Source organism: Pseudophryne corroboree, chromosome 1 (assembly GCF_028390025.1).
Source record: "Pseudophryne corroboree isolate aPseCor3 chromosome 1, aPseCor3.hap2, whole genome shotgun sequence".
NCBI classification, from domain to species: domain Eukaryota; kingdom Metazoa; phylum Chordata; class Amphibia; order Anura; family Myobatrachidae; genus Pseudophryne; species Pseudophryne corroboree.
The window spans coordinates 796,602,327-796,629,526 of record NC_086444.1 but is presented as its reverse complement, the minus strand read 5'-3'; the positions used below and the strand labels follow the sequence as shown (position 1 = coordinate 796,629,526).

General features: G+C 47.6%; 1 protein-coding gene across 4 annotated transcripts in view; it reads left to right on the top strand.

Annotated features, from left to right (window-relative positions):
* Nucleotides 1-21,642, top strand: part of CFI (complement factor I) — a 130,125-nt gene extending 108,483 nt beyond the window's left edge. For all 4 annotated transcript variants that reach the window (XM_063918781.1, XM_063918790.1, XM_063918797.1 and 1 more), the window contains one exon: nt 21,288-21,642. In XM_063918781.1, coding sequence (XP_063774851.1) covers nt 21,288-21,505 — 218 coding nt within the window. In that variant the 3' untranslated portion in view covers nt 21,506-21,642. The remainder of the gene's footprint in view (nt 1-21,287) is intronic.
* Nucleotides 21,643-27,200: the final 5,558 nt, after the last annotated feature.

The following is a 27,200-nucleotide window of genomic DNA, read 5'->3' as shown; positions in this document are numbered from 1 at the left end:
AATGGAATCTCCGGACCAAGGCAGGAGCATGGACATCAGAAGCATTGGTCCATGAACGTTCCTCAGGGCCGTAACCCTTCCAGTCAATAAGATACTGTAGTTGACCGTAACGGTGACGTGAGTCCAGGATCTTGGCCACTTCATACTCAACGCCTCGTTGAGTTTGGACTTTCGGAGTTGGAGGAAGCGAGGAATGAAACCGATTCAAGATCAGCGGTTTCAACAGGGAAACATGGAATGTCCTGGGTATTTTTAAGAAGGGAGGCAACTGAAGTCTGTAAGCAACAGGATTGATGACTTGTTCAATCTTGAAAGGACCGATATAGCGAGGTGCAAACTTCATACTGGGAACTCTTAACCTCAAATTCTTCGTGGATAACCATACCCGATCACCCACCTTGAGAGCAGGAACTGCTCGACGCTACTTATCCGCAAACTTCTTGTACCTGAACGATGCCTTGAGCAGAGCTGATCGTACGCTCTTCCAGATATTGGCAAACTGATGCAAGGTGATATCCACTGCGGGAACAGAAGTTGCTGGAAGCGGTTGGAACTCAGGGACTTTAGGGTGGAATCCAAAGTTAGTGAAGAATGGTGTTGAAGCAGATGAAGAATGATACTGGTTGTTATGACAGAACTCGGCCCAGGGAAGTAATTGAACCCAGTCATCTTGAGAGGAGGACACATAGATGCGGAGGAAGGCCTCCAAGTCCTGATTCACCCTCTCGGTTTGACCATTGGTCTGAGGATGGTAAGCCGTGGAAAACTTTAGCTTGACTTGAAGGACTTGACATAAACTTTGCCAGAATTTGGCTGTGAATTGAACTCCTCGATCTGAGATAATTTCTTCAGGAAGACCGTGGAGTCGGAAGATCTCTTGTATGAATACTTGAGCCAACTTGGAAGCTGACGGAAGACCGGTGAGAGGAATGAAGTGTGCCATCTTGGTGAACCGGTCAACTACCACCCAGATGGTATTGAACTTGTTGCACATGGGTAAATCTGTAATAAAATCCATCGACAAATGGGTCCAAGGTCGACGGGGAACAGATAGTGGAACCAGTTGCCCCGCAGGCGACTGGCGGGATACCTTATGTTGAGCACACTTTGGGCAAGATGCAATAAACTCCAAGATGTCCTTTTTCAGAGTTGGCCACCAATAGGACCTAGAGATAAACTCCAGGGTTTTTTGGATACCTGTATGTCCGGCAAAACGGGAAGCATGGGCCCAATGCATGAGCTTCTTCCTTAGCATCGGTTTCACAAAACTTTTCCCTGATGGGGGCGTAGAGTCCATCCCTACCGTGGAGAATGCCAACGGATTTATAATAGGATGCTTGTCTGAAGACTCTGACTCATTTTCTTGCTCCCATGAGCGGGAAAGGGCATCGGCCTTGCGATTCTGAGAGCCCGGACAGAACTGGAGTTTAAAGTCGAACCTGGAAAAGAAAAGTGCCCATCTGGCCTGACGAGGGTTGAGACATTGTGCGCCTTTCAGATATAAAAGGTTCTTGTGGTCTGTAAGTATGGTGATTGAATGAGAAGCTCCCTCCAACAGATACCTCCACTCTTCTAGAGCGAGCTTGATGGCTAGCAACTCCTGGTCGCCAATGGCATAGTTGCGCTCAGCTGGGGAGAACTTCCGGGAGAAGAAACTGCAAGGGTGTAAATGGCCATCTTTAGCCCTCTGAGATAACACCGCTCCTACTCCAACGGAGGAGGCATCCACCTCTAAGATGAAAGGAGAGTCGATGTCAGGCTGTTTCAGAACAGGCGCAGAGATGAACCTTTGTTTTAAAAGATGAAATGCTTGCATGGCTTCTTCCGACCACTTGGACGGGTTAGCACCCTTCTTAGTGAAAGCAGTAATAGGCGCCACAATGGTGGAAAAGTCTCGTATAAACTTTCGGTAATAGTTGGCGAACCCCAAGAACCTCTGGACCCCTTTGAGGGTTAAGGGTATCGGCCAATTTTGGATTGCTTGTAGTTTCTCAGGATCCATCTCTAGTCCGGAACCGGACACAATGTACCCTAGAAACAGAATGGACTTGACTTCAAAGACGCATTTCTCTAATTTGCAATAGAGATGATTGACACGGAGACGGGACAGAACCTCTTTAACCCAAAAACGATGTTCCTCTAAATCGTTGGCAAAAATGAGGATATCGTCTAGATAGACCACGACATGACGGTATAGAATGTCTCTGAAGATCTCATTGACAAAATGCTGGAAGACAGCTGGAGCATTACTCAATCCGAAGGGCATGACGAGGTACTCATAATGTCCGTCACGGGTGTTAAAGGCGGTCTTCCACTCGTCACCCTCACGGATCCGGATGAGATTGTATGCACCTCTCAAGTCCAGCTTTGTAAAGATGGTAGCTCCGCTAACTCTGTCAAAGAGCTCAGTAATCAGGGGTAAAGGATAACGGTTCTTGATGGTAATGTCGTTCAAACCTCTGTAGTCGATGCACGGCCGCAGACCACCATCTTTCTTTTTTACAAAAAAGAAGCCTGCGCCGGCTGGGGAAGAAGAAGGTCGAATGAACCCCTTTGCTAGGTTCTCTTTAATGTATTCCTCCATAGAATGCGTCTCAGGCAGAGACAACGGATAAGTTCGGCCTCGAGGTGGAACCTTCCCTGGAACGAGATCAATCGGGCAGTCCCATTCTCTATGAGGAGGAAGGATATCAGCAGAAGCTTTACTGAACACATCCGTGAAATCTTGATATGGAGGAGGTGGAACATCAGACGACCTGGGGGAGGAAGAACAGACAGGCAATACTTTAAACAAACATGTCTCAGCACAGGAGGAACCCCATGCCAGGATTTGCGTAGTCGTCCAATCAATTGTAGGATTGTGAAGACGGAGCCATGGAAGGCCCAGGACCACAGGATGTGTGGCTCTTGGAATCACTAAAAAAGAAATAAGTTCGGAATGAAGAACTCCCACTCTCAGACGAACTGGTAGAGTCCTTAAAGAAATAACTGCATCAAAAATTTTGCTGCCATCCACGGCAGTTAAAGAAATGGACGAAGGAAGTCTCTCGGTGGGTAGGGACCACCGTTTAACATAGGCTTCGGTAATAAAGTTCCCAGCTGCTCCGGAATCAAGGAGGGCAATGACGTTCCGATAACGTTGAGCAACTTGAAGCGAGACTGGGAGATTACAATCTTGAGGAGATGGAGAGGAGATCATTACTCCTAGCCGGCCCTCTCCTTGGCGAGCTAGGATTTGGAGTTTCCCGGACGTTTGGGACAGGCATTAATGGAGTGAGACGGAGCTGCACAATAGAGACAGAGAGACTCGGAGAGACGTCTTCGGCGCTCAGCAGGAGTTAAACGGGAACGGCCAAGTTGCATGGGCTCATTGTCAGGTTCGGTCTGGTTTGTGTCCCCGGAGGGGGCGCTAGTGGGTCAGTGGAGGTAGGATGGAAGAATGAAGTGAGGAGGCAGTACTGGGTTTCTGCGCATGTGCACAATGTAGATTTATTAATAACAGAAAAGTCCAGATAATAATGCAGCAGAAAGTAAACAAACGAATGCAATGGAAATGACAATGGTAACGGCAATGGTAATGGCAATGGAATAGTATGGTTTGAAACTGAAAGTCTATGGCAGAGTTTGTAATGCAGAAATGGAACCAGAGTAATTAAAACGTGGAGCCAGCAGAGGTGAAATGATGGTAGCAAACCTGGTAGAAATGCAGGAGACTGGATGGTAATGTTCACTGTAATGTTGGAAGTGCACAATCAGCATGCAGGCTGAATCACAGGTGAGATGACGGAATGCACCTGGAGAGGGAGTCTCTACTGCTGTAGGCTGGAGCACACTGCAGATGTAGAAGGTGTGAAGCCAGAAAGGTATTGCTGGTGCTGGTACTTGTAGTTCCACGGAAGTAACAGGTACAGGAGAATATCCAGGAACACAGGGGATCTGGAGACTGGAACACAGGGAACCACTGGAGGCTGGAACACAGGGAACCACTGGAGGCTGGAACACAGGGAACCACTGGAGGCTGGAACACAGGGAACCACTGGAGGCTGGAACACAGGGAACCACTGGAGACTGGAACACAGGGAACCACTGGAGACTGGAACACAGGGAACCACTGGAGACTTGACACACCGAATGTAGCAGGAGAGCTGGAGTGATTGCTGGAACTTGTAGTTCCACAGGAACACCGGAACTGCTGGAACCTGGAACGGCTGGGACCTGTTGTTCCACAGGTCTAACACACAAGGAAATCTCTGAAGACAGAGGATTGCAAACAGGAGCCACCTGTTCACGGGATGTGACGTGTTGTCCAAGGCAATGTGAGAGAGCCACAAACTGGAAGTTATACCTCCTGCCCAGCAGTGATTGGACACAAACTGCAGGCAGAGATACTAGCTGGATTAGGTGTCCAGATCAGCTGTGAGTTAGCTGAAGCATTCCAGGCTGCAGAGGACTGAAAACCAGAACTGGAACAGAACTGAACTGGTTAGGTGGAGCACGGTGAGCTGTGGGCTGCAGGAGACTGAAGACTGGAACAGAACTGAACTGCTGGGACCTGTAGTTCCACAGCAATGATGCGATGGAAAATGCAGATTCCTGACAGTACCCCCCCTTTTATGGGTGGGCACCGAACACCCACGCTGGAACTTGGAGGAACCTTGAAAAAGAACTTAGGAAAACACAAAAGCAGAGGTCCTCAAAAGTCTTCCCAACTTTCATCTTCAGAAGACAGATTTTCCTCGTCAGAACAAGTAGACCATTCAGGGTCATTTGAGACAGAATTTACTTCCTGGGAAAAGGCATAGCTAGGAAGGATAGAACCTCCCAAAATGTAACTTGAGTCTTCATCAACAAACTCACTTTCAGAGTCAGAGTCCAGGTCTAGTGTGGTCATGGGAGCCTTTTGTTTAGGAACAACAGAATCTGAGACAATCTGTGGACCAGTGAATTTGAAGCTATATGAGACACCAGGACTAGGGTTTACGGCAGCATAGCCAACACTTACGTCAACAGATGGTAGACTTTGAACTGGTTCTGGAGCTCTCCAATTCCTGTAATTCTTGAAATCTCTGATACGTTGATTCAACAGAACCTGTTCGTGTTTGGAAGGAGTTGAGTCGAAAAACTGAGAACTGGAAGACTGATCAGAAGACTGAGCAGATGTTGAATCTGGGGAGTCAATACTTTCAGAAGTGTTGCTGTAGGATGGAGACACGGGAGTATATGCAACTTTCAAATCTGAAGTCTGAGAACCTTGTCTTGACTTTACAGCTTGGAAATCTTTAATAGCTTGGTCTAATGTATCCTGATCTTGCACAGACAGAGATGTTGGAGAGGATTTAGCAGTAGACAAACTGTTGACAAATTGGCCAGAATGCCCAGATGACTCTGAATGCATAAACTTTGGAGCAAACTCCTGTTTTACGGCTTCGCAGAAAGCGGGAAGATCACTCAGTAACGGATCTTTAGATTCAATGAGAGGATTCGCCCAGTCCAGTGCTCTACCTTTGAAGAACAGGAGGAAGTATCTGATTGCATTGGCTGGAGAAATAGTCACTGAAGGTTCAGACTCAGTAAAAGCGAGGTATTGGCTCGCCACTGCACGAAACTGAGCATAGTCACCATCAAAGTAGACTGGAGCTTTTGTATCTGGTGGACACTTGGAAGGCTGAATGTCAGTTGAAGTCTCGGAAGACCATGTCGGACACTTGAGAGTAGAGGACTGGAATAAGCATTCAGAAGCAGGAGTAGAATCAACTTGAAATGCTCGAGGGTGGAGAGAGGACGTCATCTCCTGGATTGACTGACGGGAATTCTGAACTGAGGTTGACAGAACGCTAGAAGCTTCATCTTGGGGTGATATGCGTAGAGCCTCCATCTGGATTGAGGCAACTGCAATATCTGAAAGAACTGTAGACTCTGGACATAGCGACAGGAGTTGCTTACTTGAAACACTGGAGAGAACCACACCGGGTTCGGAGGAACTGGAATTGGTAGGAACCGACGACAACTTTGGACAAACGGATGGAACAGGGATTTGTCCAGGACTACTTGAATTGACTTGAACTGTAAGAGGCTGATCTGGACAGACGGATGGGACCGGATTGGGTACAGATAAGCTTGAACTGGCTGGAACCGCAGGAGTCTTCGGACTGACGAATAGAACCGGATTTGATACAAAGAGACTGGAATCGGCTGGAACCGAAGGAGTCCTCGGACTGACGGATAGGACCGGATTTGATCCGAGGATGCTGGAATCGGCTGGAACCGAAGGAGGTAGCTCAGCATTGGAAACAGAGCTACTCGGGCTGGCTGGAACCAGAGGAGGCTGATCCGGACAGACGGATGGGACCGGATTGGGTCCGGAAGAGCTTGAAGCGGTAGGAACCGGTGGAGTCCTCGGACTGACGGATAGGACCGGATTTGCTCCGAGGATTCTGGAATCGACTGGAACCGAAGGAGGTAGCCCATCATTGGAGCCACTCAGGCTGGCTGGAACCAGTGGAGACTTTGGACCGACGGCTGGAACCGGGCTAGGTCCATTGACACTTGATTCTGTATAGACAGAATCCGGATGTTCTAATGATCCCTTTTGGAGTGGTACTGAGCTGGTAGCACTCTCTGAAGTTGGCAAACAAAAGTTCATGTCTGTATCTGTGACTTTAAGAATTCCTCCTGGGATCTTGGCCCTGGATTCCTCACTTGAGGCTGAAACTCCAAAGACCCCTCCTGGGGTTAATAGATCAGACACACTTCTTTGAGTTGCATGCCCGGATGCCACTTCTGGAACCTGAACATCAGATACCCCTACTGGGGTCACAACATCAGATACCCCTACTGGGGTCACAACATCAGATGCCCCACCTGGGGCTGTAGTCACAGACGCCCCTTCTCGGGCTGTGGGCACGGACGCCCCTTCTCGGGCTGTGGGCACGGACGCCCCTTCTCGGGCTGTGGGCACGGACGCCCCTTCTCGGGCTGTGGGCACGGACGCCCCTTCTCGGGCTGTGGGCACGGACGCCCCTTCTCGGGCTGTGGGCACGGACGCGCCTTCTCGGGCTGTGGGCACGGACGCCCCTTCTCGGGCTGTGGGCACAGAAACTACTTTAGTTATGGGTAACATAGATAGTCTCTGTTGATTTCTGAACTTGGGATTGGGTCTATTTGTCACAGGACCCCAATCGTAGACTTTTTGGACACTCCTGTCCGGGGTAAAGGAACTTGAAACTGTAGAGGATACGTTGGAAGGTTTGCAGGTGAAAACACTTTGATGTTGGGACCTGTCACCAACTTTTGAGTTGCGGAAGGAACAGTCCTTAATAAGATGACTAGAACTTCCACAGTAAAAGCAGAGGTGAAGCTGCTTGCGATGCCGGCGTTCAGCTTCCGTGAGTTTGGAGCGCGGGTAGCTCTGGAATCTGCCCTCTCTTTGCACAAGAGGAGAGACTTTAGTTTGAAAAAAAGTTGACACGGAGGTCGCACTAGTCTCAATACTTTTGAGCAGTACTCTTCACTGCGTTTAAAGCACCACTCAGGATTTCTGGCATTATCGGAATGATTTTTGTTAGGAGACTTTGAAGTTGTTCCAATAGATGATAAAGAGTGCTTAGTGGTTCAGAGTTCACAGCAGACAACAAAGGAGTCTTGAAGCTTTCAAAGGAGGAAGTCGCTCTCTCAGGAGAATTCGCTGTGAAGGGACTGCCATAGGACTGACTTGAGCAACAGCCATCCACAGGAACGGATTGTGCAGGGAAAGTTGAAATGACTGGAGCAGGCTTGACTTGAACAGGAACTGGAGAAACAACAGAACTTGGAAGGGATTGTTGCAAAGTATCCAAACGGATAGACATTCCCTGTAGGAACTGGAACATCTGCTGCTGCGCAGCCTCTTGACCATCCAAACGGGAGACCAGATTTTGTAAGGCCCCTGACCCCACATTCTGACCACCATCAGAGTCCATGGGCCTTGGACAAACTGTCAGGTTCGGTCTGGTTTGTGTCCCCGGAGGGGGCGCTAGTGGGTCAGTGGAGGTAGGATGGAAGAATGAAGTGAGGAGGCAGTACTGGGTTTCTGCGCATGTGCACAATGTAGATTTATTAATAACAGAAAAGTCCAGATAATAATGCAGCAGAAAGTAAACAAACGAATGCAATGGAAATGACAATGGTAACGGCAATGGTAATGGCAATGGAATAGTATGGTTTGAAACTGAAAGTCTATGGCAGAGTTTGTAATGCAGAAATGGAACCAGAGTAATTAAAACGTGGAGCCAGCAGAGGTGAAATGATGGTAGCAAACCTGGTAGAAATGCAGGAGACTGGATGGTAATGTTCACTGTAATGTTGGAAGTGCACAATCAGCATGCAGGCTGAATCACAGGTGAGATGACGGAATGCACCTGGAGAGGGAGTCTCTACTGCTGTAGGCTGGAGCACACTGCAGATGTAGAAGGTGTGAAGCCAGAAAGGTATTGCTGGTGCTGGTACTTGTAGTTCCACGGAAGTAACAGGTACAGGAGAATATCCAGGAACACAGGGGATCTGGAGACTGGAACACAGGGAACCACTGGAGGCTGGAACACAGGGAACCACTGGAGGCTGGAACACAGGGAACCACTGGAGGCTGGAACACAGGGAACCACTGGAGACTGGAACACAGGGAACCACTGGAGACTTGACACACCGAATGTAGCAGGAGAGCTGGAGTGATTGCTGGAACTTGTAGTTCCACAGGAACACCGGAACTGCTGGAACCTGGAACGGCTGGGACCTGTTGTTCCACAGGTCTAACACACAAGGAAATCTCTGAAGACAGAGGATTGCAAACAGGAGCCACCTGTTCACGGGATGTGACGTGTTGTCCAAGGCAATGTGAGAGAGCCACAAACTGGAAGTTATACCTCCTGCCCAGCAGTGATTGGACACAAACTGCAGGCAGAGATACTAGCTGGATTAGGTGTCCAGATCAGCTGTGAGTTAGCTGAAGCATTCCAGGCTGCAGAGGACTGAAAACCAGAACTGGAACAGAACTGAACTGGTTAGGTGGAGCACGGTGAGCTGTGGGCTGCAGGAGACTGAAGACTGGAACAGAACTGAACTGCTGGGACCTGTAGTTCCACAGCAATGATGCGATGGAAAATGCAGATTCCTGACACTCATCTTTAGATGGTGACAGTTGACGAGGAGGAGGAGCAGAAGATTTTGGAGCAGATGATCTTCCACGCTCAGTTGCTCTCTCTCTGAAACGTAAATCAACTTTCGTGCAGAGTGAGATTAGCTCATCTAACTTAGAAGGTAAGTCTCTGGTAGCTAACTCATCTTTAATACGCTCAGATAAGCCATGCCAGAATGCAGCATACAGGGCCTCGTCGTTCCATGCCAGTTCGGATGCCAGGATCTGGAACTGTATCAGATATTGTCCTACAGTACGTGACCCCTGGCGTAAACTGAGAATCTCGAATGAAGCTGAGGTTACCCGGCCTGGCTCGTCGAAGATGCGCCTGAATGTTGACACGAAGGCAGTGTAGGAAGATAGCAGGGTGTCGGACCTCTCCCATAACGGTGATGCCCAATCAAGGGCTGAGCCACTGAGAAGAGAAATAATGTAGGCAATTTTTGTACGGTCACTGGGAAAATTGCCAGGTTGTAGCTCAAACTGAATCTCACACTGGTTGAGAAATCCCCTGCAGAATCTTGGAGATCCGTCAAATTTTGCTGGCGTTGGAAGATGAAGACGTGGAGCAGAAATGGGTAAGGTGGGTGGGGTTATAGCTGGAGTCACTGTGGTTGACGCACCAGACGCGCCTGATCCACGGAGAGTTGTCTGAATCCCATCCAGCCGAGTAGAGAAATCCTGGAGACAGCGGATGATGTGGCCCTGTGCAGCCTCCTGATGTTCTAGTCGGGCTGCCAGTTCTTGCATCGGCCTGGCCGCTTGATCCTGGTCTCCGGCTGGATTCATTAGGTCAGTGCTTACTGTCACAACTGAGGGCCTGAGCGGACGGGAGGCAGCCTCAGTTGTAGGGGCTGAGATGTACCGGAACCTGGGAGGTTGTATCAGACCCCTGGACATGTAAGTAACATGAATAATAACTGCCCGAAGGCGTGACCACGACAACTTGGATAAAAGTCAATGATGTTTATTATGACAACTCCGCAACACAGCAGCAGTAAAAGAAAACGTAAAAGTCAGCAAAGAATAAATACAGTTCCTGGGTACTACAGGATGGCAGGAGCCACAGGGCACTGGTAGTGTGAGATAGTTCTTATAATCTTCTAGATGGAAAGTCCTTACCAGGCCCGACTGTAGCAATGGAGATAACCCAGGATTGTACCAGCTGGTGTTCCAGGAAAAGCTGGGTTGCTGAAGATAAAACGGCTGCTGTGGATACTGGCTGGAACCAGACTGTTGTTAGCACGGAGTGGATACTGGCTGGAACCAGTTAAATAATAAATGAACTTGGGAGCGATGAAATATGAACTGAAATGTAGAACTTGAGAGCGGAGAAATAATAATACCGGTGGAGAGTGGTAAAGTGTAGAAAGGACACCGGCCCTTTAAGAGAAGCTGTACTCTGCTGGAAGCTGGGCTGGAAACAGATGAATCCACAATGGATTGGAGAGTCAGGCTACACCGCAGGTGGAATGCTGGTGCGGGTCTCTATGGTGGAAGTCTTGAGACAGGAGCTGGAACCTGGAAGACAATCACAGGAGAGAGACAAACAGGAACTAGGTTTGACAACCAAAGCACTGACGCCTTCCTTGCTCAGGCACAGTGTATTTATACCTGCAGCAAGGAAGGGATTGGCTAGGCAATTATGCAGATTAACAATACTGACAACAGATTGGAGGAAATGATCAGCTGACAGAATCCAAGATGGCTGCGCCCATGCAGACACTTGGAGGGAAGTTTGGTTTGTAATCCATGTGGTAATGAAAACAGTAATGGCGGCGCCGGCCACTGGAGACAGGAGACGCCAGGCTGACAAGTGCACATCCAACCACGCGGACACAGCGGAGGCCGCGGCTGACGTAATCGCCACTCTGACACTCTGCATGCAGAAGCTCAGGGACGGCGGCGGAGGCCGCGGGAGACGCCATGCCAGATGTAATAAGGCGTTACTGTGACAGCGTCTCAGAGAGACAGGAGAGGATGCAGGAATGTGAACATTAGGATAACAGATGGGATCCGGTCCTGGAGCGCTGAGCCAGCCTTAGGAGGCATCTGATGGGTAAGAAATGGCGTCCAGATACGCGGATCGTGACACAAGGTCCCTGCTGAAGCAGGTCCCTTCTTAGAGGTAGAGGCCACGGATCTTCCGTGAGCATCTCCTGAAGTTCCGGGTACCAAGTCCTTCTTGGCCAATCCGGAGCCACGAGTATCGTTCTTACTCCCCTTTGCCGTATAATTCTCAGTACCTTGGGTATGAGAGGCAGAGGAGGGAACACATACACTGACTGGTACACCCATGGTGTTACCAGAGCGTCCACAGCTATTGCCTGAGGGTCTCTTGACCTGGCGCAATACCTGTCCAGTTTTTTGTTGAGGCGGGACGCCATCATGTCCACCATTGGTCTTTCCCAACGGACCACAATCATGTGGAAGACTTCTGGATGAAGTCCCCACTCTCCCGGGTGAAGATCGTGTCTGCTGAGGAAGTCTGCTTCCCAGTTGTCCACTCCCGGGATGAACACTGCTGACAGTGCTATCACATGATTTTCCGCCCAGCGAAGAATCCTTGCAGCTTCTGCCATTGCCCTCCTGCTTCTTGTGCCGCCCTGTCTGTTTACGTGGGCGACTGCCGTGATGTTGTCCGACTGGATCAACACCGGCTGACCCTGAAGCAGAGGTTTTGCCAGGCTTAGAGCATTGTAGATTGCTCTTAGTTCCAGTATATTTATGTGAAGAGACGTCTCCAGGCTTGACCACACGCCCTGGAAGTTTCTTCCCTGTGTGACCGCTCTCCAGCCTCTCAGGCTGGCATCCGTGGTCACTAGGACCCAGTTCTGTATGCCGAATCTGCGGCCCTCTAACAGATGAGCACTCTGCAACCACCATAGCAGAGACACCCTTGTCCTTGGCGACAGGTTTATCCGCTGCTGCATCTGCACATGCGATCCGGACCACTTGTCCAGCAGATCCCACTGAAAAATTCGTGCATGGAATCTGCCGAATGGAATCGCTTTGTAAGAAGCCACCATTTTCCCCAGGACTCTTGTGCATTGATGCACAGACACTTTTCCTGGTTTTAGGAGGTTCCTGACGAGTTCGGATAACTCCCTGGCTTTCTCCTCCGGAAGAAACACCTTTTTCTGAACAGTGTCCAGAATCATCCCTAGGAACAGCAAACGTGTCGTCGGGATCAGTTGGGATTTTGGAAAATTCAGAATCCACCCGTGCTGTTGGAGCACTACTTGAGTTAGTGCTACTCCGACCTCCAGCTGTTCTCTGGACCTTGCCCTTATCAGGAGATCGTCCAAGTAAGGGATAATTAATACGCCTTTTCTTCGAAGAAGGATCATCATTTCGGCCATTACCTTGGTAAAGACCCGGGGTGCCGTGGACAATCCAAACGGCAGCGTCTGAAACTGATAATGACAGTTTTGTACCACGAACCTGAGGTACCCTTGGTGTGAAGGGCAAATTGGGACATGGAGGTAAGCATCCTTGATGTCCAAGGACACCATAAAGTCCCCTTCTTCCAGATTCGCTATCACTGCTCTGAGTGACTCCATCTTGAACTTGAATTTTTGTATGTACAGGTTCAGAGATTTCAGATTTAGAATAGGTCTTACCGAGCCGTCCGGCTTCGGTACCACAAATAGCGTGGAGTAATACCCCTTTCCCTGTTGTAAAAGGGGTACCTTGACTATCACCTGCTGAGAATACAGCTTGTGAATGGCTTCCAATACCGTCGCCCTGTCGGAGGGAGACGTTGGCAAAGCAGACTTTAGGAACCGGCGAGGGGGAGACGTCTCGAATTCCAACCTGTAACCCTGAGATACTACCTGCAGGATCCAGGGGTCCACCTGCGAGTGAGCCCACTGTGCGCTGAAATTCTTGAGGCGACCCCCCACCGCCCCTGAGTCCGCTTGTAAGGTCCCAGCGTCATGCTGAGGCCTTTGCAGAAGCCGGGGAGGGCTTCTGCTCCTGGGTGGGAGCTGCTTGCTGCAGTCTCTTACCCTTTCCTTTGCCTCGGGGCAGATATGAATGTCCTTTTGCCCGCTTGTTCTTATAGGAACGAAAGGACTGCGGCTGAAAAGACTGCGTCTTTTTCTGCTGGGAGGTGACCTGAGGTAAAAAGGTGGATTTCCCGGCTGTTGCCGTGGCCACCAAATCCGATAAACCGACCCCAAATAATTCCTCCCCTTTATACGGCAATACTTCCATATGCTGTTTGGAATCCGCATCACCTGACCACTGTCGCGTCCATAAACTTCTTCTGGCAGATATGTACATCGCACTTACTCTTGATGCCAGAGTGCAAATATCCCTCTGTGCATCACGCATATAAAGAAATGCATCCTTTAAATGCTCTATAGTCAATAAAATATTGTCCCTATCCAGGGTATCAATATTTTCAGTCAGTGATTCCGACCAAGCCACCCCAGCACTGCACATCCAGGCTGAGGCGATTGCTGGTCGCAGTATAACACCAGTATGTGTGTATATACTTTTTAGTGTATTCTCCAGCCTCCTATCAGCTGGGTCCTTGAGGGCGGCCGTTTCTGGAGACGGTAACGCCACTTGTTTTGATAAGCGTGTGAGCGCCTTATCTACCCTAGGGGGTGTTTCCCAGCGCGCCCTAACCTCTGGCGGGAAAGGGTATAACGCCAATAACTTCTTTGAAATTAGCAGTTTTCTATCGGGGGTAACCCACGCTTCATCACACACTTCATTCAATTCCTCTGATTCAGGAAAAACTACAGGTAGTTTTTTCACACCCCACATAATACCCCTTTTTGTGGTACTTGCAGTATCAGAGATATGCAAAGCCTCCTTCATTGCCGTGATCATATAACGTGTGGCCCTACTGGAAAATACGTTTGTTTCTTCACCGTCGACACTAGATTCGGTGTCCGTGTCGGTGTCTGTGTCGACCGACTGAGGTAAAGGGCGTTTTACAGCCCCTGACGGTGTTTGAGACGCCTGGACAGGTACTAACTGGTTTGCCGGCCGTCTCATGTCGTCAACCGACTTTTGCAGCGTGCTGACACTATCACGTAATTCCATAAACAAAGCCATCCATTCCGGTGTCGACTCCCTAGGGGGTGACATCACCATTACAGGCAATTGCTCCGCCTCCACGCCAACATCGTCCTCATACATGTCGACACACACGTACCGACACACAGCAGACACACAGGGAATGCTCTGATAGAAGACAGGACCCCACTAGCCCTTTGGGGAGACAGAGGGAGAGTTTGCCAGCACACACCCAAGCGCTATAAATATATAGGGACAACCTTAAATAAGTGTGTTCCCCTTATAGCAGCTTAAATATTATTAATATCGCCAAATAAGTGCCCCCCCTCTCTGTTTTTACCCTGTTTCTGTAGTGCAGTGCAGGGGAGAGCCTGGGAGCCTTCCTAGCAGCGGAGCTGTGTAGGAAAATGGCGCTGTGTGCTGAGGAGAATAGGCCCCGCCCCCTTTTCGGCGGGCTTCTTCTCCCGTTTTTCTGACAACCTGGCAGGGGTTAAATACATCCATATAGCCCCAGGGGCTATATGTGATGTATTTTTAGCCAGAATAGGTACTTTCATTGCTGCCCAGGGCGCCCCCCCCCAGCACCCTGCACCCTCAGTGACCGTTGGTGTGAAGTGTGCCGAGAGCAATGGCGCACAGCTGCAGTGCTGTGCGCTACCTCATGAAGACTGAGAAGTCTTCAGCCGCCGGTTTCTGGACCTCTTCTCTCTTCGGCATCTGCAAGGGGGTCGGCGGCGCGGCTCCGGTGACCCATCCAGGCTGTACCTGTGATCGTCCCTCTGGAGCTAGTGTCCAGTAGCCTAAGAAGCCAATCCATCCTGCACGCAGGTGAGTTCACTTCTTCTCCCCTAAGTCCCTCGTTGCAGTGAGCCTGTTGCCAGCAGGACTCACTGAAAATAAAAAACCTAACAAACTTTTTCTAAGCAGCTCTTTAGGAGAGCCACCTAGATTGCACCCTGCTCGGACGGGCACAAAAACCTAACTGAGGCTTGGAGGAGGGTCATAGGGGGAGGAGCCAGTACACACCACCTAGTGGTCAAACTTTTAATTTTGTGCCCTGTCTCCTGCGGAGCCGCTATTCCCCATGGTCCTGACGGAGTCCCCAGCATCCACTAGGACGTCAGAGAAATAATATATACAATAAAACAATATATATATATATATATATATATATATATATATATATAATGTTCACAGCATAACCGGCACTCACACAGATACCACATCTGCCCCGGTGGCTTCCCCTGCTGTATGCAAATATATCCGATGCGAATGGGTGGCACTCAAAGAGGACTTGACACGTAGAAAGAATCACGGAGACTGCGCTCTAGTTAAGGTAACGTTTCAGTTATGTATTAACTTTCGTCAGACCAGCACAAACAATACATTTACATACCTTTATACCCCACCAAACCTTCGCATGTCGTGTCCCCTCGGCCCGGTCCGCTGGCGGGGATGGATGACGTCATTGCACAGCGCCTGTGTAACGCGCTCGCGTCCCCCGCTGCGTGCCGGTTACCTTGGAGATAAACAAACAGTGATAACATTACTTAACAATACAGTATATGTGATGTATATGTCAATTTCATCAAACGGTACAATCGATACATCGGTATTAAACATATTCTCTTAGTAATGGCCTCTAAAGGTATATATACACCTGTTAATCCACAATAACAACATATGAATCAGAAAAGCCATTCACAGAGACATCAGGAGAAGCAATTCAATAACAGTTGTTCATTAAGACCACCTGGAGCTAATGTATTGAGGCGATGAATCCATCTTGCCTCGCCCTGTAACAACTATTTATTTCTGTTACCACCACGGATATTTCCAGGTTGCTGATCTATAATTTTATATTTTAAACATGACAAGTTATGTTTAAATCTTGTGAAATGGCGTGCCACTGGTTGCGCCTGACTCTCTCCCCCCAATGCCGCTCTTATTGAAGACCTATGCATGGCCATTCTTTCGCGGAATTGCCGTGTCGTCTTTCAGACGTAAAACAACCCACAGGGGCAACATATATAATAAATGACATGGGTACTAGTACATGTCAATATTTTATCTATTTTCACGAATTTTCCCGAATGTGGATGTGAGAAGCCGGGTCCTACTTCCATATAGCTACATGTAGTGCAGCCTATGCACCTGTAGCAACCCGGCTTCTTAGTTACAAATGTCTGAATTGGGCTTGATTTAAACTTAGAGATGTCATTATGAACCAGATAATCTTTAAGATTTCTATTTCTAGTGTAACTTGGCAGCAACGTTTTGTCATTTAATATCTTCAAATCCTTATCAGTAGAAACAACCGGCCAGATGTCCTTAGCATGTTTCTTAATTTCCTTACTGACTACAGACCATCTCTGTACAAATGGAATTTTGTTATTTTTCTCTGAATTCTGCAATAACGTGTTTCTATCAATGCTCAATACTTTAGTTTTGGTCTGCATTAATTCATCCCAGTCATATCCCCTCACCTTGAACCTCAGGGCCATTTCATTAATCTCAGATTCAGTATGCACTGGATCATCTGAGATCCTGTGAACTCTGAGGAACTGGGAGTAAGGAAGACTGTACTTAGTGGAGGGTGGATGGAAACTTGCTGCATGTAGAAGGGTATTTTTATCGGTGGGCTTTTTATGTAACTCAGTGTGAATATAGCCCTCCTTGATGGAAATAATCACATCCAAATAATTAACCCTTGTCTTACTGACACTAGCCGTAAATTTAATGTTCACATCAGACTCATTAATCACTTGTAAAGAGTCATAGAATTCTTCCTCTGTGCCCGACCAAATTAAAAACAAATCGTCTTTATAACGAACAAAAAATAAGATCTTATCAGCAATCTCTGGATTTGTGAAGAACAACTCCCTTTCTACCTCGAACATGAGCAGTTAGCAAAAGCAGGGGAGACACAACTGCCCATGGCACACCCCTGCTTCTGCTCAAACCACCCATTATCGAACAAAAAATGATAGATCAGCAACCTGAAAATATCCGTGGTGGTAACAGAAATAAATGGCTGTTACAACGCGCGAGGCAAGATGGATTCATCGTCTCAATACATTAGCTCCAGGTGGTCTTAATGAACAACTGTTATTGAATTGCTGCTCCTGATGTCTCTGTGAATGGCTTTTCTGATTCATATGTTATTGTGGATTAACAGGTGTATATATACCTTTAGAGGCCATTACTATGAGAATATGTTTAATACCGATGTATCGATTGTACCGCAGCGGGGGATGCGAGCGTGTTACACAGGCGCTGTGCAATGACGTCATCAATCACCGCCAGCGGACCGGGCCGAGGGGACGCGTCACGCGAGGGTTTGGTGGGGTGTAAAGGTATGTAAATGTATTGTTTGTGCTGGTCTGACGAAAGTTAATACATAACTGAAACGTTACCTTAACTAGAGCGCAGTCTCCGTGATTCTTTCTACTTGTCAAGTCCTCTTTGAGTGCCTAACATTCGCATCGGATAGATATATATATATATATATATATATATACATATACACAAACAGAGAACCCAGCACTCACCAAAGTTAACTCACTTATCCTCAACAATTCAATAAATAAATGATGGGGGTTTAGTTGGTGGATTGGCCAATGCACGGAAGCCTGTATACCGATTCAAGGTACCCCACCTTCATACAGGTCCTACACTATCACAGAGTCTTAAAACCTGACTACCACACTGCTGCATCATCTGCCTGCTAGATGTAATGTGTACCTGCCACAGACTTTATGGCTTTTAAAGGCACACTAGTCACCTATTGCACTGGCTCAAAGATGATTGCTAAAAAACAGCTGAGACAGGTTCAGGATAATAAAGTCCACACAGGGGTGCATGAGAAAGCTAGTGGCCACGGTTAATAAGAGCTAACCATAGATTAACCCCTTCATATACACACAGAGTAAAAACCACAGCACTCACCGCACCAGAAGCGGGGCACAGCCATGCACTTACCACTCACAGGGTGGGGTGCATTTAACACTGCACTCTCCACCACAGAAGCGGGGTACATAGCTGTACTTACCACTCACAGGGCGGGGTGCATGAAGCCCATGACCACATCACTCTAATAAATACAAACAGAACCCAGCACTCACCAAAGTAAACTCACTTATCCTCAACAATTCAATAAATAAATGATGGGGGTTTAGTTGGTGGATTGGCCAATGCACGGAAGCCTGTATACCGATTCAAGGTACCCCACCTTCATACAGGTCCTACACTATCACAGAGTCTTAAAACCTGACTACCACACTGCTGCATCATCTGCCTGCTAGATGTAATGTGTACCTGCCACAGACTTTATGGCTTTTAAAGGCACACTAGTCACCTATTGCACTGGCTCAAAGATGATTGCTAAAAAACAGCTGAGACAGGTTCAGGATAATAAAGTCCACACAGGGGTGCATGAGAAAGCTAGTGGCCACGGTTAATAAGAGCTAACCATAGATTAACCCCTTCATATACACACAGAGTAAAAACCACAGCACTCACCGCACCAGAAGCGGGGCACAGCCATGCACTTACCACTCACAGGGTGGGGTGCATGTAACACTGCACTCTCCACCACAGAAGCGGGGTACATAGCTGTACTTACCACTCACAGGGCGGGGTGCATGAAGCCCATGACCACATCGCTCTAATAAATACAAACAGAGAACCCAGCACTCACCAAAGTAAACTCACTTATCCTCAACAATTCAATAAATAAATGATGGGGGTTTAGTTGGTGGATTGGCCAATGCACGGAAGCCTGTATACCGATTCAAGGTACCCCACCTTCATACAGGTCCTACACTATCACAGAGTCTTAAAACCTGACTACCACACTGCTGCATCATCTGCCTGCTAGATGTAATGTGTACCTGCCACAGACTTTATGGCTTTTAAAGGCACACTAGTCACCTATTGCACTGGCTCAAAGATGATTGCTAAAAAACAGCTGAGACAGGTTCAGGATAATAAAGTCCACACAGGGGTGCATGATGGTTAGCTCTTATTAAGTACAGCTATGTACCCCGCTTCTGTGGTGGAGAGTGCAGTGTTACATGCACCCCACCCTGTGAGTGGTAAGTGCATGGCTGTGCCCCGCTTCTGGTGCGGTGAGTGCTGTGGTTTTTACTCTGTGTGTATATGAAGGGGTTAATCTATGGTAAGCTCTTATTAACCGTGGCCACTAGCTTTCTCATGCACCCCTGTGTGGACTTTATTATCCTGAACCTGTCTCAGCTGTTTTTTAGCAATCATCTTTGAGCCAGTGCAATAGGTGACTAGTGTGCCTTTAAAAGCCATAAAGTCTGTGGCAGGTACACATTACATCTAGCAGGCAGATGATGCAGCAGTGTGGTAGTCAGGTTTTAAGACTCTGTGATAGTGTAGGACCTGTATGAAGGTGGGGTACCTTGAATCGGTATACAGGCTTCCGTGCATTGGCCAATCCACCAACTAAACCCCCATCATTTATTTATTGAATTGTTGAGGATAAGTGAGTTTACTTTGGTGAGTGCTGGGTTCTCTGTTTGTATTTATTAGAGCGATGTGGTCATGGGCTTCATGCACCCCGCCCTGTGAGTGGTAAGTACAGCTATGTACCCCGCTTCTGTGGTGGAGAGTGCAGTGTTACATGCACCCCACCCTGTGAGTGGTAAGTGCATGGCTGTGCCCCGCTTCTGGTGCGGTGAGTGCTGTGGTTTTTACTCTGTGTGTGTATATATATATATATATATATATATATATATAATATATAAATAATAACAATCATAAAATAATCTAAAATATTTAAAAGCAATATAGAGAAGAGATAAGTTGATGATACCAATATGCAGCAACCTACGCCAGCTTTCCCAGCCTGAGGAAGGCTAGTCAGAGTTAACATATACACAGAGATCTGTCAGATCTCTTGTATCTCTGATAGTGATGGGAGCTACTTCAACGAGTACATGCATAGATGTGCCCAAATCTTAACAAAACACGTCTGACCTGTGATCAGGCCCAAGGTATGTAAAACGGGTTGGGTCTGGAATCTCGGCGGTCGGGATCCCGGCGTTGGTATTCTGACTGCTGGGATCCCGACCGCCGGGATAGTAACTACATCCTAAGTAAAATGCATGGAGCACTGTTGGATATACTATGTGAATTGTATGTGGGAAAGGTAAATTAACTCATATTATTATTTATTCATATAATGTCCCACCAATACTATCCAGCTCTTGTAGTGCTAAGTAAATAATGGAAGGTGCTATGGGACAGTCTAAGCATTAAGAACACTGGGGGTCATTCCGAGTTGATCGCAGCCAGCAACTTTTAGCTTCTGCTGAGATCAATAGTCCACGCCGATGGGGGGAGTGTATTTTAGCTTAGCAGGGCTGCGATCGCTTGTGCAGCCCTGCTAAGCTAAAAAAAAAATCACACAACACAAGACTAGGCCTATACATACTTACCCTGTGCAATGGATCCAGAGATGATGGGCCCGGCTTTGACGTCACACCTCCGCCCTCCGTTGTCCTGGACACGCCTGCATTTTACTCACCACTCCTTGAAAATGCTCTCCAACGGTCCGGATCCGCCCATCCACGCCTCCTACCTGTCAATCTTCTTAGCGGTCGCCGTTGCGACCGCTTCTGTCGGTAGCCACAACGTAACCCGGCGACCCCTGTCGCCGGGCAACATCGCGCATGCGCATTCCGCACCCGTTCGCACCGCAGCGAAAAACCGCTGTGTGCGAACGGGTCGGAATGACCCCCACTGATAGTCAAAACACATACAACAGACCCTGCAAATAAAATGGAGTATAACTGAGGTTCTTATTCTTAGTGCATATTTGGCCAAACATGCGGCCCAACTACCACGTCAAGTTGAACCCTATCAGAAGGGTTGATAACATTGCTATTACTAACGCATTATGTCAATAATGCCATAATAGTGCCAGTAGACAGCAATGTAGCATGTGTCTTAATGTACTGTAAATACATTAAAACAGTAGTAGTAACTTTTCTTTCTTAAAATATTTAAAAGAAATATGTTACAAAAAAAAAATATATTTTATTATTTGTTTCAGGTACCTATGATGGATCAATAGATGCCTGCAAAGGTGACTCAGGAGGACCACTAGTTTGCTTTGATGCCAATAAAGTGGCCTATGTTTGGGGAGTTGTAAGCTGGGGTGAGAGCTGTGGAGAGGCTGGATTCCCCGGAGTATACACAAAGGTTGCGCACTATTTTGAATGGATAAGCAGACATGTTGGAAGAGCTCTCATATCTAAATATAACATTTAATATCCAAACCTCACATTCTGCAAAAGAATTTTCACAAGATTCCTGTGTGTTAAAAATGAACTTGCTTTCTCAATGCCTACTCATTTAGTTTATGTCTGTGTCCAACAGCAATAAAGATAAAAGCTTTCTTGCATTTACCCTCAGCATTTTTATGCATTTTATTATCATTAAAATAAAAATGGTACCACTAAGTTTATGATTGTTAAAGCAGACTCTCCACACTGCCCCATCGGAATCTAGACTGTGCATGCACGACTGCGGATGTGACAGGAGCCAGGCCTGGACGAGAAGAGGTGGCAACTCTCTGGCCTCAGCACTGTGGCCAACCAGCCATAGTGCTGAGGCCAAAGAGTGAAGGTACCTGAGAAAGGCAGACAAACATCCAAAACACCTTGGGACTACATCTTCCATCAGCCCCTGGGGTTGACATCACACACTGCTGCAGCAGTTCCAGCCCTCACTCAGTTCGTGGTGGGGTGGCCAGCAGGTGGGTGATACGTGCTTTGGGGTTCACGAAAACCGGGTGTGTGAGGTGACAGCTGGCCCCATGCCCTACTTAGGCTGCCTCAGCTATCACTCAGTGTATGGGTTGGAAGTCCAGGAGCCAGTTACTAGCCCGGATTGTATGACACAAGTTGGTGAGGACGTGGTCAGTGGGAAGGGGCATGGTCAATGAAAAGTGGGGCGGGAAAAAGTCATGTGTGTTCCATATCATAGAGCAGGGGTGACCAGACTTGGTAATCTACTCTAATATCCAAAAATGTTTTGCAATCTATTAAGTACGAACATTTGCGTGCACTCAAAATAATGGGGTTGGTATTCCCCAAAAAGGTGCATTGCCTTAAAGCAAACAAGGGGTGTGGGCAGGGCTGAAACTAGGATTTTCGTCACCCGGGGCAAGGCAGTAATTTGACGCGCGCCCCCCTCAAAAAAAAAACCTCAAAACAAAAAAAAAAACAGACAAACAAACCATATCACACTAAAATGATCAGATCATAAAAGTTTTGAAAAAAGGGGATACTATTGGACAATATTCACCTATGTGCCTCAAATGCCCTATGTGCCACATGCCCCACCAGCGTGTTTAACTACATGCTCCTCTGTGTTTCCCATACAATGCACTATATCATAACACTTCATCACTGCACTACATTCCCCTATCCACTGCACTACATTGCTATAATATATCCCCTACATGCTGAAATACATCACTACACTACATGCCCCTATGCACTGCACTACATACCCTATATGCTACACTACATCACTACACTACATCCCCTGATATATGCTACACCACATCAGTGCACTACATGCCCCTTTATATTGCAATGCATTACTACACTATATACCCTATATGGTACACTACATCACTGCACTACACCACCCTATAAGCTACACCAAATTCTCCCATCTGGAAGGCAAAGCGGAGGTTAATATTGATAACTGGGAGCACAGTGCGCTTATATAGCTTGTAGGGTGCACCGCACGCTAGTCGCAGCATTGCATGGCAAAGAAGAGAGTTTAAGACAGAAGCAGACAGGTGGGTCAGATACATTGCCCTGGGAGCTGTCTGCTGTCTCACTGGAGCAGCACAGCACTACCAGTAAAAAATTTTTAAATAAAACTGTTTCTCTGTAACTCCTTGGCTCCCCTTCAAATCCTGCACCCGGGGCGCATGCCCCCTTAGCCCCCGCCCCCCCCCCCCTAGTTACGGCCCTGGTGTGGGGACTGTCCCAACAAAATTGGAATGATTGGGAGCAATGCAGGGAGTGGGTGCCAGTCATAGAGCAAAGGCAGACAGGGACTGGGTGCTAACCACTCAGCCAGGGCATAAAAGGAACGGATGTACACTGACCACCCAGTACAAATGCCTTCTAAAACTTCAATAGGGACACTGACACATCACTAATCCCCACATACTACACAGAATCCCCAATCGCTACACTGACCCCACTACCCACATAACAGGCAAAGTGGCATTGCGAGGTGTAGCAGCGGGTACACACCACCAGAACTAGCACTGAGCTGTGGGGTAGGGAAGAGACTGGGAGCCAGGGACACTTCTACACACATGTACACGCTCTCTGGAATTGCGCTGATGCCTCTGTCACCATTTCTCTCCCCCATACACAGCAGATACTGGAAGCTGCAGCTTCACCGCACAGCAAGGGCAGGAAATATATTGTATGTAGCCCTGCGCTGCACAAAGCTGCTGGTTTTTAATCTATGGAATTTACCCTCCAAAATTCCCAAACATGAAGTTATACAAACAACAAACGATATAAAAACTAGCGCTGTTATTGTTTTACAAATTATTGAAACAAAAGTGACTGGAGAACTCAGGAAACATATAGCTTCATCCAAATCTGTCCTCAAATGGCCCCACGTTATTGAAAAGACACTCACATTAAAATTCAACCTTGCGTTTCTATAAAGGTATCTTTAAACCAATAGGAGATGACTATGGTTGGTGTCGAAAGCAGTGAACCGTAGGAATCACACTTACATTCACGTTCAGTCTCGAGTGCACTGAAAGGTTTCTTTTAAATCCCCCGCACAATGTAGAAAGGAGGCAGGCAGACCGATGTACTTAAAAATCCACACAGATTTATTCATAAAAACATCAAAGACATGGATACTGCAACAGAACGTCCCGCAGTCAAAGGATGGTCGTAACGGTATAAAAACTTCAACGCGTTTCAAGGACTCTCTCCCTTTTGTCACTGCACAGCAAGCCAATAAGAATCAGCATGATTCTTACTGGCAGCTACTGAAACACATGATGCTAACGGAGAGCTGACAGCTAGCCGTGACTTTGATGCAGTGGACAATAATAATCAGCCTGATTCTTAGAGGCTGCTGCAGGATTTCCACTACAATCAACCACACCTGCCACAGAAGATTAAATATGTACTGCCTATAGTCATGCATGTGCCATGTTATAGTCATGTCTGTACTGTCCTATAGCCATGCATGTGTTCTCCTATAGTCATGTCTGTACTGCCTTATAGTAATGTATGTGCTGTGCTATAGTTATGTCCTCAGTCATCTATATAATGTCCTATAGTCATGTACTGTATGTAGTCTCCTGCACTAATGTCTGTATTGTCCTATAGTCAAGTATGTACAGTATGAAGGGTGTGCAATAAGTTTCTGGATGCACAAAAAAGTATTATTATATTGAGAAACAATGTGAATATTACATTTTTTGAAAGTATTCGCCAGAGGAGTCTCTGCAAAATTGCATGGGCTCAAACCACTTGATGAAGCATCTGGACCAGTCTGAAGCAGGTATGTCTTCTACATGCTGGATGAAGGTCTTCCCTGCAGCTTCCAATTACTCAAAATGAAGACCATGCATCTTGTACTTGATTTGTGAGAAGCCGCAGGGGGCCAGGTCTCTGGACTGTATGGATGACCAAGCTCTTGCATGAGCCAGAAAATCCAACACTTTCCTGTACTTGTAGGCAGGCGCACTGCATGATGGAGAAGGGTACCACGAGTACTAGTTCTTGAATAGCACCTGGAAAAGACTTCCAGCACTTGCGGCAAACATTGGTTGGCGTACCAGTCCCCAGTGACGTTGCACTGCTGCACGAGTTCAGTGGTGCACGTAGAGAAAAATGCTTAGTGGTACTGTGTGCGCACTGGATGTGGCCATGTACCACAATGGGTGTGGTCAATGAAAATGGGGGGTGTCAACATGATACACCATCTTCTTCCCCCCTGCGTTTCTCAGCCACACCATCATCTGAGTGAACTATATGTGGGTGTTAGATGGGCACTATGGGTTGACATATATGTGGGAGTTATATGGGCACTATGGGGTGACCCATATGTGGGTGTTAGATGGGCACTATGTGGTGGGCACTGGGAGGGGTAAGAGGGGTATATAAATATAGCAGGAGACCATTATTAGGCTGAGAAGAGGACATTATTGGGGAACAAGGTGAGGCATAATGAGGCTGAGGTGGGTGATAGGAGGACATCGGGTGGGAAGCCAGGAGGGGGTCAGTCCTAGGTCATGTTATCGGGGTCACAGCCTTAAATCCCTACTTCATAGCCACGTGGTGCTGGATAATGGTGACATGAGCCAGCATCAGCCATGTCCCTGCTCTACCCCAGCTGTAAGTGCATCACTATATCTCTGTACATCTCCCCGTGCAGATTTACCCCCAGAGGATCCCTGGCCCGGCCTCCTCCTCTCACCCACATGACGTTACACAGTCGGCTTCTGCCTGTGCGTTCCACCCGACTTCCGGCCTGTGCGTTCCACCCAGATCCGGCCTGTGCGTTCCAACAGACTTCCGCTCCCTGCGTTCCACCTGACTTCCGGCCCCAGCATTTCATCCCGACTTCCACTCCCTGCGTTCCACCCGATTTCCAGCCAGAGCAAAGAAAAACAACCAAAATTTAATGGCGGAATGGGTCACAGGTGCACTTCAAAGTGTGCATTGGGCGGAACGGCGTACTCGCTGCCAAATTCTTAAGGGTACGCCGTACCCGCACACTTGCACCAGTGCGAGTTATACAGTAGTTACATGATGAGTTTTGGCCACAAAAACAGCCACCATCTTCTTGGCCATACTGCGCTTATGCTGTGGCGACGCACCACCATCTGGGATCCACTGGGCTGACTGTTATTTGATCTCGGGTCGAAACTGTAGATTCAGGATTCATTACCGCTGATGATCTCCCAGACAGAATTTGAGCGACCGCCATCAAACCTGGACAGCATGTTGCGGCACCAAGTCACCCCGGCCACCCTCAGCTCTTGAGTCAGCTGATGGGGCACACCATGCAGAAACCTTGCTCAGGCCGAAATTTTCATGGAGTATCAAGTGGATGGATCCCGGTGAGATGCCTATCTCCTTCACTGAGCTACCGGCACCCTGGCGTCCACCTTAACTATGGCCCGTCTGGCAGCAACGTTGTCCATGATGATGACAGACACAGGTCGGCCACAGCACTTCTCGTCGTACAGGGACAGTATCCCATACCAAAATTCTGCAAACCACTCAAACACAGTGACTTGGGGTGGTGCTTCCTCCCCAAAAGTACCTAGCAGTCAGTCAAAACTCTCTTACTGTCAAGGACCACTGTTGTAGTAGTAGTAGAAGTTCATGGCTCTCCAGTGGCCATTGTTGAGCTCCATAATGCATTTGTGAAGGAAGTGAACTTACTGACTTCTTCGGACAGTCAGATTGTGTCTACGTACTGTACTTATGCACTGCACATCAGGAAACCTACTGCACATCCCTTGAATTGTCCTGTAGTCATGTCTGTGCCGTCCTATAGTCATGTATGTGCTGTGCTATAGTCATGTCCTCAGTCATGTATATAGTGTCTTATAGACATGTACAGTATGTATGTGGGTGCTTTCCTACAGTCATGTATGTATTGTCCTGTAGTAATGTTTGTACTTTCCTATAGTCATGTATGTGCTGTGCTATAGTCATGTCCTCAGTCATGTATATAGTGTCTTATAGACATGTACAGTATGTATGTGGGTGCTTTCCTACAGTCATGTATGTATTGTCCTGTAGTAATGTTTGTACTTTCCTATAGTCATGTATGTGCTGTGCTATAGTCATGTCCTCAGTCATGTATATAGTGTCTTATAGACAGACATGTACAGTCATACATTTACTGATACAAACTGAACATGCATGCGCAGTAGTGACCTGATCAC